This window comes from Rhipicephalus microplus, chromosome 5 (assembly GCF_043290135.1).
Source record: "Rhipicephalus microplus isolate Deutch F79 chromosome 5, USDA_Rmic, whole genome shotgun sequence".
Lineage (NCBI taxonomy): Eukaryota > Metazoa > Arthropoda > Arachnida > Ixodida > Ixodidae > Rhipicephalus > Rhipicephalus microplus.
In genome coordinates this window covers 3,033,275-3,049,251 of record NC_134704.1, presented here as the reverse complement: position 1 = coordinate 3,049,251, position 15,977 = coordinate 3,033,275, and the positions used below count along the sequence as shown (strand labels likewise).

The 15,977-nt window shown below is 46.2% G+C and overlaps 1 protein-coding gene across 1 annotated transcript in view; it reads left to right on the top strand.

Annotated features, from left to right (window-relative positions):
- The window catches only part of Cdc5 (cell division cycle protein 21), a 322,395-nt gene extending 310,894 nt beyond the window's left edge, over window positions 1-11,501 (top strand). The window contains exons 14-15 of the mRNA XM_037426347.2: window positions 10,077-10,231; window positions 11,306-11,501. Coding sequence (XP_037282244.1) covers window positions 10,077-10,231; window position 11,306 — 156 coding nt within the window. The 3' untranslated portion in view covers window positions 11,307-11,501. The remainder of the gene's footprint in view (window positions 1-10,076; window positions 10,232-11,305) is intronic.
- The last annotated feature ends 4,476 nt before the right edge of the window (window positions 11,502-15,977 follow it).

Sequence of the window (15,977 nt, the reverse complement as noted above, 5' to 3'; positions counted from 1 at the left end):
CGTGACTGCTGTCGAGAATTCAAACCAAATGTTATTTCAACATTCAAACAATGTATAGGACAATGAAAAAAAACCAGCACAACTTGACAAGCACAAATGCTCGTCAAGCCTGGCGTGTACAACTGAATGCTTGTAGTCGGTCACTATGAGAAGAGACGAACTTATGTATCATGTGTTCATGCATCATGTTACTAATGAAATCGTAATTTTTATGCGTTCTGGTGAAAGAAATTGTGTGACGCTGCATTGTTCGCAAAATTTTTTTATGGCAACATTCAGCACAGAGTACCGCTCACATATGCTTGCTTCAATCTAGTCTGTTGTGATTGTTATCACTGATATGGAAAAGGGTGTTTCTGTTGCATATTTCATGTGCCATTAAAAAAAATGCAGCATTTTTACATTGCCACCTTGCTTCATATTGAAGCACGAGTAAGTACTTTGTGTATTCAAATGTGGCAAACACAACCATGGCATGTCTAGATGCACTAGAATCAACATAAATAAATTATGTGTGTGATATGAAAACATGAAAACTCACCGTTCCTGCGTACTTCAAAAAAGGCCCAAGACAGCGCTGCGCTGCTGCTGTTTCTGAGCAGCACGTTGCGTGGTGTGAGAATATGGCTCTCCCTTGGCTCCCCATCATCATCCTCAGCTGGTGGCATGTCCACAACATACTCCTCCAAGGTCCAGTCGCCTGCATGCAACGCAATGTTGTGGAGAGCAACGCAAGCATAGATGATTTGCCCTGCCCAATCGGGGTTGTAGAGCATCGTTCGAAAGCGCTGCAAGCAGCAAAACTTGCTCTTCAACACTGCGATACATCTTTCCACAACATTGTGCATAGATGCGTGCTCCTTGTTGTATCGGCCCTTGGATGTGTTGCGCGGTTGACTACCAGGGACTGGAATCAGGAGCCATGGCTCGGGGGGAAACGCTGCGTCTCCTACAATAGAAACATAAAAGTTGAGTGCTCTGCCCCAGTTAGTACACATTAATACTTACCAAGAAGATATTCACCAGGCTGCAGATGTGCAGCTAGGCGTGCACGCAGTAGGTTGTGTTCCCACACCCAGGAGTCGTGGCACGAACCTGGGAATCATGGGTCCATGACAAGGATGCGCAGCCCTGCATTGCACACCTGCAATGAGAAGCGATATAAAATAGTACTGCATTTATACTCAAAATAAATCCCTTTTTTTCTATGCATATGCAGGAAACAATGCGTACTAGTACAGTCATTGGTACAAGAAGCTTCACTTAGAAGAAAGCACGGGGTGTAGCACACTGAGGAGGAGGCAATAACCCCTCTTCTGCTGTACACATGGTTACGACTTCCACTAAACGATCGATAAGTGAAAACCTACGCGTTGCTCTTGGGAAAGAACACTCGTAAATGCCAAAGCCAGGTCATGCAATTGTGATTATGAGCACTTTCGTGTTGAAAATACATTTCTAATATATTTCTGATATAGATTTATAATATACATTTCTAAAATATATTTCTGCTACGTCTGCTGCCCATATTACCGATTACCTCCAAAATCCAGTACTCAATTGCGCATGCATGCCAGTACAAAAACGACAACTGGCTCATGCACAAAGCACTTGCCACTTATTATTACCGAGGCCTTGCGAGCCACCAACTAGCTTGCACCCAGTTCCCAGCAGGTTCTTTTTTATTTGTTGCATTATTACTTTTTCCAGCTTTGGCGTTACAACTGAGCAATTGCTCCGATGGGCGAGTAAGAAAGGATCCTAAAGGTACTTCTGATCATGACGATCAGAGCATAATAGCCCTTTCTGGACATGAAGCTCGCCTTGTCGGCCAGTCTGAATCCCTCTGGCTTGTGAATGGTGACCTACGTGCCATCGACACACGCCAGCACGCCTGGGATGCAACCTCGTAGCACAAACTCTGCCTTTGCCTCATCCTTATTGGCTGTTGTCAGTGGGAAGTCCGCCAGCTTTTTCCTAGCAGCCACGGTGATGGCCGCGTCACCTCGTGGATAGTGTTGCTCACGGCCGGCCGAGACTTGCCGATATGCTCCTCTAGCTAGCCGATGTGCTCCTCGTGACCAACGCTCCTCTAGAAGCAACTGGTGGCGAAAAATCGCAGCGCACACAACACTTTCTTCTCTGTGGAAAGGCCACTGGCTCGCTGGCATCTGATGATAGAGACAAAGTCGTCGCACAAGGTACACACTGTTCATTCGGACAGATGAGAACATTGTCAGAACTCTTAGCTAAACTCTTCAAATGCATCATTAACCTCACTTCGTCGTCTCTGCTTGGGTGCAGCTGCCGCACAGGCAAGACGAAAAACCGTAGCATTTGGAAACGCCATGTTGTCTAAGTGCCCGGATGATGAAAAGTCTCGAAGCCCTTACATTTCAATTGAATTCATGCCACCTAGCAGCCATTTCAATCCATCCGGTTTCTTTCGGACGGTCTCTCTGACTGTTCCTTCGCCTTCATCCAAAAACTGGAGAAAAACAATCACGGGACACCTCGGCCCACGTCATATAGAACGTCACAGCATTCGTCACGGCTCAAATGGGCCAATCTTGTGCGACTCAATGGAACAGACCGCCTTTGTCCGGATTTGGAATTTGTGTATAATTGCACCGCTGAGCAGGTATATATACTCGAGCTCTTTTGGGGACACGATCACTACTTTCGCGTGACTTCGGGTCGTGTCGTGCAGTGACTGATTTATGTACTAAAGAGACGTGAGCTCACGAAGGAAGGAAAGGTGGGAGAGGGCATGCCCAGCCGGCGCGTGGCGTGAACAGTGTGGAGGAAATGACATCATGGCGGCCATATTGACTGGGCACAATGGCGGCATTGCTATGGTTACGTGTTGCGCATTGGAGCTGGTCTAGCAGTGAGCGGCTGCGGCTGGCGGTGGCATGTGTGTTTTCCCAGGTCTCGTGCTGAGCCGTGGCAGACAATATCCGTGCTCTGCACCACGCTATTGTTTACGCAGTGTTCTCCTGGGAGTTACTGTACTCTTAGCAACGTTTACAAATCCCTTTGTCCATCACGGGGTTTCAACAGTGCGTAGAACGAGTGCATATCTATGTGCCGTGCGGTGGATGACGCGGATGAAGCAGTTAGTGTTCAGCGAAATTGCGTTGGGCACGACGAACGCCTTGCAGGTCAGTGACGGTTGAGCAGTGCACCTGCTTGTGGCAATGGACGACGTTGTTGAGCCCAGCAAGGCGCCATGAGGACCATGTGCACATACGTAGTTTCATGTTGTGTATGTACAATAAGAACTTGCATGTGCGCATTAAAACACCTTTTCTCTTCTGCTTCGTATACTCTCCCCAAGCATTACATGTAATCTCAACGTAACAGCAACTGCGTTTAAGTGTCACTTGCACCGTGCTCAAAGTCACCACGGTCACAGAATGCTGACGCCGGTGCGTTTCACGCGGAACACTGACACAGTGGCCGGACGCTGCGTCGGCCGCATGGCGGAATGCAACCGTAGAAGGCGCACGACCGATCGTGTTGTCTGTACAGTTGCTGAATTAATGACTTGAAAACACTCGCCGTTGTCAGTGCATCTAGCGCGCGTTCTGTTGTAGTTGCTTCGTTGTCGGCGAGCCGCTACTCCCCGTTATTACTCGGACGAAATGATTTTGCCGAAGGTGTCCCGCTGGCTCAGAGTTATGAGCCCCGTTTCTTAACTTTCGGATCGTCACGACATGCGCTGCGCAGCCCACGTGCTTTTCGAGCCAGAGAGAGAGTCCCGCCTTCTGCTTTAGAGTCGGAGATAAACAAGAGAGGAGAATTAGCCCAGTCAATATGGCCGACTTCCGGCTTCATCGCGGCTTCACAACGAGTGACGTCAGGGCCTCTCCTACCTTTCCTTCCTCCGTGGGTGAGCTTGTTAAGCCGTCAGCATCGCAGCAGCTCACCTTGCATCGTTCTCGAGGCTGGATGTTTTGTTCGCGGATGCGGCGAGTGATCGTGCGAGCGTACGAAGTCGTACCCCAAATGCGTATGCTCGAGGATAATATTTCAGCTTTTAGGCGAGCTTAGCTACGTATTCTAAGCGGACAATGCAGAAAAAAAAAAAACAGCATACACGCGGCGCATTGTTTAGTTTGCTGCCATGACGTTAGAGTTTGTTTATGTTTACGCTGCCTGTCCCAGCATTCGATTTCGCGATCTTCGGGTAGCTTCGGGTCGTCTCGGGTTACCCACACATGTGACCACGACGCTGTTTCCTGTCCAGACCGGAACTAGCTTACTGACCCTCTGGCTACCTCTGACTAGCCCTGGCTGGCAGAGGCCTGAAAATCGAAGAGCCCCACTAAAATGACATTCGTCGTTCTCAGTGCATCTAGCGCGTGTTCTCTTGTGCTTGCTTCGTTGTCGGCGAGCTGTTGCTCGCTGTTAAGACTCAGTCGAAATGATTTCGCCATCGGTGTCGTGCCGCCCCAGCGTGTTGGGCAATAACCTCAGTTCCGATCGTTTCGGTTCACCTCGACGCGTGGGTTGTGCAGTGCACGTGGTTTCGGCGCCGAAGAGGGAGTCGCGCGCCTTCTGCTTCACAATCGGGTGTAAACAAGAGAGGAGAATTCGCCTAGTCATACTGCCGACTTCCGTTTTTACAACGAGTGACGTCAGGACCTCTCCTCAGTATTTTCCTTCCTCCATGATTGCCACAGAACACAGCAAGCTCAGTGTGTGCTGCCATATTGAAAAGTGCATCACGCCATCTGTTGCAAGCGCGGCAAAGCAACTCGTAAGCACTGCCACGGAAGCAGGCGCTCCGCAAATCAAACGCGTAACTGCACAACCCAAGTCCGGCTGTTAGGATTTTGCGCGCTTTTCCTCAACTGGAATTTTGTGCTGATTTCGCGTGAAACGTCGAGAAGACGTTCCTCGATAATCCGGAATGTCTACAGCACGTGCATTGTGGGTTACGGAAGACACTTCAGCAGGTATGTACTATATTGAGATTGAAAGAAACGTGAACAGTGAAAAGCGTTGCTTTCGGCTAAGTCGCACTGCGGCGTGCCTTGGCTGGGCAAGGCAGAATTTGTACTGTAAGTCGGCGTCGACGTAGTGCTATACAATCTCGCTCCAACTTGCGCTCAATCACTGCATGTGTTTATTATTTGTCACTCATGCCGGTCACTCGGAACACACACGCATTGCGAAAGTGCCAACCAGAACAAGGTTTTAAAATGCTACGGTGACGCCAACCGAAAGCAGATTCGCCTAGGGAGTCGAGGCATGCCGCCGTTCGAACGAGTCGAAAGCTATGCTTTTCGCACCGTTCACGTCCCTTTGCATCGGTATAGCACGCTGTTACAATTGTATAAGTGCGCGGTGCTTGCATCCACGCTTCAGTCAATATATTCTGTTACTGGCATGCATCCTGCGAAAGAGTACGGCAATGATTTCATGCCGCATACTATACAGCCATGGTGCACGCAAATCGCTGCTGTAAAACGGAACACCTTGCGTCGCGCCAAAGTAAACGAAATAATTATATTTGTTCGTAGTTTTTCCTACCGATTGCGATTATATCCACTAGTGGTGGAGCTCGGCGTTTTTCGTTGCGGATATAAATCTGGGCTATCAGAAAACACCGTACCGATTGCCCCATCGTGTTGGGATCTTCACAGACACTGCAGAGTAATATCTCGCTGTTGCGCTGATTATTTTTGCATCCGAAGGTAATGCAGTGGTACCCAGATGACTTCTTATAAGCTGACGCAGCGTGAACGGGCGGTTTTCTCGCATGTTAAAGTCGCAGAGCCACTGCTTGCCATTCTAGCGAAGCATGCCTTGGCAGTTCAAAGCAAATTATGGTGGTTCTGCGAGCGAAAGTGTACCGCCGAAGGCGCTTGGTTCGAGGTAGGCGTGTTCTTGTCTATAGAGGTATGTGCCGAGGTGGCGGTGCATGGCCACTTTTCGTCGGTGGCGTCGGCGGTGTGGAAAACCGAAACAACAAGTTAAAAAGGCTATTTACTGCATCTCATTTGCTTAATTAGCTGAAATGCAAAGCTTCTAACACTAACGGCAGAAAACTGGCAAAGTAAAGTACTGTTGAGTAACCCCTGCATTTTCCCATTCCCCTTTCTCTTTCTTTTTGCTCCGAAGGACCTTTAGTAGAAAAAATGCTCATTTTGGGGAGGTCACGTGTATCTACAACATCACGGAGGGGATTAGGCGGCACTTAGAGAGCCTTCGTTAGACCCTACCGGAGAGAATTAAGCTGGCTGCTGGTGCCGCTATGAGCTAAGTGCTTAATATCGTGGCTTGTCATGGCGTAGTTTTTTACCACATGACTACTGTTGTGCATAGTGTGCTGTGCCTGAAGATCGGAAAGAATTTCGTGTAGCTGCTGCATTTCTGGTTGTCGATCCGATTACAAAATAAGTAACAAAAAAGTCTTCCAACTTCTCGCTGCCGACAGACAGTGATCGGCGGGAAAAGTTTAGACGTCAAGCTCTGGATTTTTGTGGACACGCAGTGCTACCTGTCGATGCAGTTTCAAGTAGTGCAAAGCCCGATTCACTTGCACGGTTTGTTGCGCACCCAAATGGAACTGAAGCGCACGAAACAACAATTGAGCAAAATATTAAATGTATTTGTGCATTAAGCGCCCAGAAAACGAGCTACGAATTTTTCTCCGCTAGTCCGACATGTCACCGAACCGCCGTGAAGTGCTTGCTGGTTCACTGAACGACGGCGAAAACAAGAGCAGATGCAACAGCTCCGCACTCTACGAAAAAAGACCCTATTCTGCGCTACTGTTGTGCTGTGAATTGCCACGATTGTAAATTACTTCAGCTTTACTTATTTCCGCACATTTCGCAAAGCAGAATGGCGAGAGCGCTAAATACAGGTCGTTGCGAACGTGTTGGATAAGGGAATTATTCGCGTTCTCCACAGCCGTTCGCATAAGTAAGTGCGATAATGTAAGTGTCCTGCTATTCGTGGTGAGATCGGGCTATAGGTGGCAGCACTGTCCCCACGAAAGTGGGGATCAGCGGTCTGCGGCGCGTATACAAATACACCCAGCGGTGCTTCATTGCGTGCGGTCGAGCTGACTGTCGGCGGATAAAAAGCGTTGACAACAGTTTACTGTTAATATCTGCGCTCTTCTCTACTGAATTGATGCACGACGCCTATGCACCTATGCAACGTTAGCATTACCCGCGAGTAAAGCGCGTTCTGCCTTTCGTAGGAATGCTCGCCCAGGGTGGCTTTCTTCACGGTTTCGCACTAAATTACGCTTTTGATGTGTGTTTGTACGTGGTTAGCTTGTGTTCTGCCTGCTACGCACTGCTGTATCGTTACTGAACTACTTATTTACATCTTTGTCATATGCATACTAGAAAAAGAGGGAAAGATCGTAGAAAGCTCGCATATCTGTGTGATTAGTTCAGTACCACCGGTAACACCTTATACGCATACGATTTTTTTATTCTCATTCTGTTCACCACAGAATGTGGAACAGTTAACAAGTCTAGTCAGGAACGCTTAGTGGCTGACGGCGCTTTCCGCTGCACTGCGTTTACCACGTGTACGCGCATGTTCATTGCTAAAAATATAAAAACCTTGTATAAGAGTTCAGCACAAAGCTTTCATCGATAGATTGCATGCATGACAATGCTACAACAAAAGCCTGGTTAATGGGACAAGCGTGTTATTTTTTCCAGACAAAAAATGACCACTGCTTTTCGTCAGTCACTAAAAATGCCACACAAACGCTGAAGAAAGTGTAAAAAGATGAAATTTTTAGTGAAGGTACACGAGATTATATATACAGCATGCAGTCTGAAATAATTTTCAATGTGTAAGCTCTTTAAATTGTTCTTAAATCTAAGGACGCGGTTGTGCATGGTAACCCTACCAGCAGTGGCCGATGACCGATGATTAGAAACGGCTTGGATTCCCATCAGCTTCTGTTATCAGTGGTAAATGCCCGGACAGCGTGACAGAATAGGGCATGGCCTACAATCAAAATATGGGCGAGATGGTAGCGAAAGCCTCAAATCTATTCTTGAAAGTGTGCGTTTCTCTTAGTTGTTTGCGCTTCTCAATAATTAGAACGAAACAAAAGTTTTGGAAAATACCTATGATATTTAACATGAAGGCCAAGGGCTTTCCTGACACATACCGTGGTTGCTGGCCAGTGCTCACAAAATTAGCCTGTTCATCAAGCTTACTTACTTTTCTATATCATATACTATTGGACAGAAATTCGTGGCATGTGAGCACGTACAAGCGGTAAAAAGAGTAAAGCGGTTAGAGCGGATGTGTTGGTTTCTTTGGTCACTTTGTCGTGAAGTTAGACGAATAGCTACCGAATAGCCAGGCACGCTCATTTGTTCCGGTCATTAATTCAATTTGCACTGGCTTCGCTACGGAATACCTCTTTCTTTTTCTTTACATCTAAAGTACCGTAGTTTACCAGCAAGTGCATAGTGTGCCGTTTAAACTGCACACTTTTCACCGCGCGCACGCCGTTTAGCCCATGCACAGCCCTACTGTGCTTAAGAAATATAGCTCACCAAAGCATCCAGACAGGCAATTTTCAGAAGCCCACAAACTGGAACAGCTGTAAAGCACTTACATAATAGTACAAAAGCCATCAAAAATATTGCAATTCATTTAGCTTTAAACCAGTATATACACATGCACCGTTTATGCTCGCTTCCACATTCCTCCGAGTGTTACGTGTATGACTGCGTGCCTTCTTTACCTCGCTCGCACGTCGGATGGATGTCACAGCCGTGCAGCAACGAGCTGTTTATTAAAGTTTCAATAGGAGGTGAGTAAATATCAGCAGTAATTGTATTTGTCGTTGTTCTCTCAGTGCCATATGTGAATTGGCGGTCAGGTTTACGGGGCGAATAAAGCGAATGTGTTAAGAAGCGGGCGCTGCGTAGTCCTAGCTGTAGTCCTAGCTCGTCTCGGCGAGATTGCACATGGCGTAGTCTCCTGTTACAAGCAATAACCAGACATATTCGAAACGTTCTTCGGTACAGTGTTCGAGCACCGATTCAATTCAGCGTATTTTTTTAAAATTATTGATACACTGTTTTCGAGGAAAACTTGAAATTAACTGAAACGACCCGGTCCCAAGGAGAGTCGCCCAGCCGCCGGTTGTGTTTGTTGACGCGTAGTGCGCGGCCATTTCTTGTTCACTTCTGGCGGGAATGCCTGACAACGAGTGCATCTCGCTAATGCACCATGCAATTCAGGGTTGACGCCAGTGCTTCATTAATTAATTCGAAATTATAAATTTGTGTGTGCGGTCATACTTAAAAGGTAAAATAGATATGAAGGCTGGTACCGAATGCAAGAAAGTAAGGGGTCATCTACCATCCAAATTCAGCCACGCCAGTATTATTTTTTCTTTTAGGTAATGCTTTGACGCAATAAAGTTCCTCGGTATTGTTGGGTCTACTTTAAGGAAATTATACTTTAAAAAAAATGTTATGATAAAATTTTAGCTTCAGCAACTTTGGAATTTCATTTATCGATATTGAGAAAGTTGTCATTTCAAATGTTGGCACAGTTTTAAAGTTGTGCTCAGTTTGAAACTTGTGGTTAGTCAATAAGTACGCAACATTGGCCAGCGATGCTATTCTGAATGTAATGATTTCTTCAGAATTTTTATTGTATAATCTGTCGTAAATAATCTATAATCAGCTAAATGTACCATTGTTAGTTGTGTATGTCTGTTCTACTTTCTTGCATGGAGTGAGTGCCACTCGTCAGACTATTTATAAATTACACAGACGATTCTTCGAGTTGTCCAACAGGATCTTTATAAAATTTGGGCCTAAATACTTACTGGGTTTTGTGAATTTTAATCAAAATTTTCTACACCAAAGGCATTCTTTTGCCAGTCCTACAAGTACTTCGTAGAATGTGCAATGAGTATTTTGATGAATTGATGCTGTTTTGTTAAGGCAAGATTTTCCTTCTGGTGGCACCACAACCACTGCATATAGTAGAGGCTTTTTCAAAGCTTCTAAACATGTGTTACATTTATGAACTTTCTAATTTATGTATTGCTTTTTTTACAGGTCAGCTATTTTTTCCTAGGAAATGTCAGCAGTACTGAATACGCTGTACACAGAAAGCTCCATCATATTGTACTAATGTGGTTACAAAGTACTGCTGGGCCGCTGAGAACAATTTTCCATTTAAAAGCCTGCAAATGTGATGCTGCTTCTGCTTGGTGAGCATCAACAGAAAACAAATAAATTGGTTTTGCTTCGCCTTTTATTGGCAACATATTTATGACTTTTTGTTATGTAGACTTCTCGATGCTATGATATTTTGGTTGCTGTTCTTTAGAAAAATGTTTCATTAGGACCAGAATATTGCACATACTGCATCACAGATGTTTGTTTGACAACTTGACCTACTAATACAATTTTTTTCAGTTTATATATGCTGCCCTCCTGAAAAAAGCCAACTTGTGTCATCTGGAGCAAGATTGAGCATTGAAACAGTTTCACTGCCACCATATTCACCATTTAAATGTTGTATAATCTGATTTCCTGTTCTATCAGCTTGACGATTTGTGAGAGCCGGAAGTCAGAGCACATAACCAATTTCATCGTTTAAACAGTCAGCTGCAGGACTAAGGGGCAGTACTGCTCAATAATGAACATTGAAAAAAATAATAAATTATTGACAACAGAAGCTACACGACAAAAATAACTTAGAAGTGTGGCAGCTTGGGCTAGTTGGTATGGCATGACGATAGTTATAGCGTGAGAACAAAGCGAGAAACAAACGTCCTTTTTGTCTTTGTGTCGTCGTTTTGTTCTCGCGCTATAACTATCGACAAAAATAACCTTCGTAAATAAAGGTGCATTGACTGCCTTAGTAATGTTTAGAAATATAAAGGTATGTACGTACAAAAAAAAACAAAGGCACTAAACGATGCTTCTGCGCCAATGATGCTTCCAGAGTGCTATCAGTAAAAAAATTACCTTTTTTTTTTCCAATGGAAAGAATGTATGTTCTAGAATGTGTGAGACAAAGGAATTTTTTTCAATTGTTTGTCTTCATGGGGATCTCTCATGGCTGCACACTACTTTGTAATAAAAATGCATCATGCAGTTCAGGTATTTTCTTCCCATCTGTGCAGGTGCTGTTTACCCCATAATCATGCATAACCAATTAATTTCGCAAAAAAAGTTCCTACTGTGTGTTTCGTTGAAAATTGGTGAAAGCGGTTGCCTAAGAGACGGCATATTGAAGAAGAGGTCCTCATGATGTTTTTTTTTCTTCCATTTTTCAGAGGAGATATACCCTGTTCATCAAAGCTGACGCAGCTATTTTGGATGTAACACAAGGATGGCTCGTGTTTGCTTCAGATCAAGAAGGTGCATCTATGCAAGAAGGCATGCCGCTACGATAGACGACTTCAAGAGAAGCCCCAGCAACACTTCTGAATCACAAGAGTTTGCGAAATGGAAAAATGACATATTGCCTTCTATGTATTACGTGTAAAATAAACCTGAAGCACAAAAAATATTTGTCTTGCTAGTTCTCGGGGGGGGGGGGTGGGGGGGGGGCATGAAAAATCTAGAAAAAAACTAGTCGGGGCATCATATTGTATCCAAGAAAAAAAAAACAAATAAATGAGCCACAAATTGCATTGGCCAAAATGCTTGACTCCCATGCCAAGAACATGCTTGGCTATTGCATGGTATTCCAACGCAGTGCCAACCATGGAAAAGGGCGTTTCCAATGATTTTCTAAACACTGCCTTCCTTTGCTTGGCCAATGGTAGGCTTGTAACACTTCCCAAGTACATACCCTTGGCCTCCAATAACTTTCCTAGTATGGACAGCTTGGCCACTGATGATTTACCATGTTTGGCCCATGCAAATTTTGCCGGTAGAGAACTTTGCTTTAAGTACTGATGTGTCACAGTTTATGTGATAGTACTATTTATATGCAGTGGTACCATGGCCTGATAAACACAACAAAGGCTCCTCACATGGTGATGATATGTGGGGTTTAATGTCCCAAAACGATTGATTGATTGATTTGTGGGGTTTGACGTCCCAAAACCACCATATGATTATGAGAGACGCTGTAGTGGAGGGCTCCGGAAATTTTGACCACCTGGGGTTCTTTAACGTGCACCCAAATCTGAGTACACGGGCCTACAACATTTCCGCCTCCATCGGAAATGCAGCCGCCACAGCCGGGATTTGATCCCGCGACCTAACGTCCCAAAACCACCATATGATTATGAGAGACGCCGTAGTGGAGGGCTACGGAAATTTCGACCACCTGGTGTTTTTTAAGGGGGTACTGACACAAAAAAATTGGCCTCGCGCTTTTCTGCTACAGTGCGTTGCTGTAGGGCTGTTAGTCATGACACGACAGATTGTTTGATGCAGCACACGATAGACAATTAATAGCAGGCCCCTCATTATCGATCTGTTTCGGTTTGAGAGAGTTCCAAAAACTGGGTGCAACTGCCACCACCTAGCGTGTGCAACTCTTGACCACGTCAGCACACAGAACTGTGATGCACTTCCGCACGATTCGCATCAAGAATTACTTTCGAATAGGAAACGGCACTGAAATGCCGCCAAACACAAAACTTTCTAAGCGTGCGCCTTGGCCACGCACTCGCAACCAGCCGTCGAGAAATAGACTTCGGAAACTAACGCGACAAAAGAAAAATGACGGTCATGATGCCATCATAACTTGTTGACCGCAGCGTACGTGGTGACGTGAGGGGAGTAGGGGGCAACCTCCTTGGTAGGGGGTCACCTTTGAGGGTTTCGATAACGCTATGGAGTAGGTGCTCACGAAAACTTCAAAATTAAGAAAAAATACCTTGCAAGCTATATTCGTTGTTTGTATCTTGCAGATGATAGACGAATGTTCACGAGAATTGACCCCGCAGGCTATCGCGACCTCAAAATTTTGTGTCAGTACCCCTTTAAAGCGCATCCAAGTATGAGCACACGGGCCTACAACATTTCCGCCTCCATCGGGAATGCAGCCGCCGCAGCCGGGATTCAATCACGTGACCTGCGAGTCAGCAGTCGAGTATCTTAGCCACTAGACCGCTGTGGCGGGCAACTTCTCACATGATCAATAAACTACAGTTACTACAGTGCCTTAGCTGTACACTTATCAACAGTGCACAAGTGCATGACCTAGAGCATGTTTCTTTTTTATTTATTTTTTTACAACTGACCATTTCATTCACAGACCATTTACTAGGCTTCATGTTGGGAAGGGTACCAAGAGCAATTGGCGATGTGCTTGAGCCAGAAAGCGGCACCCACTCTGAAATTATTCTGGTGAATGGAGGGTACGACCACAATAAACAGCTTTCTGAAAAGTTGCGCTCGCCGTTCTTATAACAATGCATTAGCAGCCGAGCAAGACCAAATGCTTTCGTACGTCACTTCAGGCATACGTACAAACAGTTACGCTCACGCTGACATGACCGGACAAGCCACACTTTGAGAACGTGCATGATGTGCGCGCAGAGATACGACGGGGCTAGCAGACGACGCACGAAGCAATCGCCACTTCGGCCGGTTGCCGCCAGGCGGCAACTCTGCTCGATCTTGTGGCCAATCGTTTAGAGTAGCCTTAACGGAAAACCGTGGTAACTTTTATTATGAAGCTTAAGAGACCCGCTAACCGCGGCTCGCGACGTACAACAGTAGACAGTTGATGCTTGTGGTTTGGGTGTCGCACACGTCGCGACCACCGATAATCTGAAGTTGTCACCACCACACCATTACGCACGTAGGACTTTGAAGACTCAAGCCTCTGCTTTAACTAGAAAATGCGAACACGTACTTCGTACTGGTAAATTGCAAAATGAACACAACCACAATCAAGCTTTTTTTTTTTTTTGCTGCTGCTGCTGCTGGTCTTCACGATTATGGGGGCTATCTCAGAGACATCGGTTTTGCCTTTCGTGGAACACTGAGAAATTAAGTGCACACCCATGTATCCCCATTTAAAGTATATACAAACGGAAGGCAACCGTCAACAGACCATTCCAGCATGCGTAATGAAACAGTTCAATGCACAGGAAGCGATAGAGAATACAAAGCGAAAATCACCTGGACCATTCGTGCCAGATAAAGCGAGCTTCATACATGCTGATCGCATAGACGGTTCGTGTATGCACTTCCTCGCTTTTGCATCATGTGTATGCCCAAGTTTAACGCATTTAGGCATTACACAACGCACGTCGGAGTGCTTGCCTCGAACTCGATGTCATGCGATGGTCGCTTGCATTTTAATTGCCTGTTGCAGCACGCCTAAATAAATGAAACATTTTTTGCATTGCTCCCGCATTTCGTTTTGTTGAGCTTCCTACTTTTATGAAGCGAGGTTTGATTGAAAGAAGAAGCTTGCCAGCTCCTTGATTTTCAGAAAACCGCACCTCACGACCAATGAAACGCACACGTTCACTTGAGGGCGGCTCTCTGTGCACTACCCATAGCCGGCGCGCCAATGGGGGCGCCGGTGGCGGCGTTTTTCGCAGCGCCTTCGGGCAGAGTCTCACGTCCGTACCGCGACAAGAAACTGCTGATTTCACATTTGTTTCCCCGAATGTGCGCGTGTGTGAAAAGCACTTCGGTGAAAGTGGCATCGTTCGCGTGGACCAGTGGCTAATCGGAGGTGTTATTAAGTCACCGTGCGACGTTCCGAAACTTTTTTCAGCGTTGTGCCGGGGATTTTTCATGGCCTCAAGGCGTACAATGCAAAAAAAAATTGCAGCATATCCATGGGGTGAATGATGGAGAGTGGGGCAAAGCATTCGTCCGTCCATTCGTTCTTGCTTCCGTACGTCCATGCGTCTGTCTGTGTGACTGTCTGTGCGTCCATCCGCCCCTCCGTGCGTGCGTCTGTTTGAGCGTCCGCACGTACATCCGTGCTTCCGTCCCTGCGTTCGTCCATGCATCTGTGGGTCCGTTCGTCCATCTAGTCAACACTCCAAGTACCACCATCTCGCATCTTTTCATCATATATTCCGCATATAGAAGCACCGCCATCCAGCGGACATTCCAAGGACTAAACGAAAGGTGGCACACGCACACTTTTTTACGGCTTGCACTTTGTGTCTACTTCCCACATTTAACCACCTCGAGTTCATGGTATATACTAGTTCGCTGTATTCATGACACTGTGGCCCAACGCTCGCTAAACCTTTCTAAAACCGAGGAGGTTATGCGCAGTGAGTATAACGTAGCAACCCTTTCTTGTCAGATAGTGCTCAATGTACATGCCAATGGCTGCAAATGGGGAATGAGAGACAGGTGAATTCAGTTTTTAGTTAACGCACACGCTGCGAAGTTTTTATTGTTCAACAACGCACAGGAGAAATCTTCCACCGGCACCACCTTGTAGGTCAAAGCGTAAGACATGTTACATACTACGACGAGGGACGAACGGGTGCCGCTTTAAGGAGCTTCGCCTCTAAAAGTCACCCTAAAAATCACAGGCTCTGATTGAGATGGGGTTGGTCCCTAGGGGGCCAGAGAGTGCGGACGCGCTTCACATCGGTTCCGCAGTTTTTCTATGCCTATGGCAGCAATTCAGATCCACGTTCAACGACACATATCTGAGAAGATTCGCCACAGTCAGGATGCCCTGCTGGTTACAAGTTTTGGGAGGTGAGCCAATTTTCTGGTCACCGCAGCAACGCTATTTTGGCACCACACCGGCAAGCACACTAGGCCTATCGCAGTACTGGTCGACGCCATTGCCTCCGCTGCAAACGCGGCCAGCGTCCAAGCCTAACGCGAGCCGTGCGAGGCCTCCTCGCGACTCATTTAAGGCGTAACTTAGGACCATAATGGACGTCGTAATCGTACAAGGTGAAGACATGTCGTTGAAGGAGATCCGAAATGACAAGGGGTGGCTTGAAGTACGCGCCAAGAATTAAAAAAAACGCAACGCCTGTCGAGGAGACC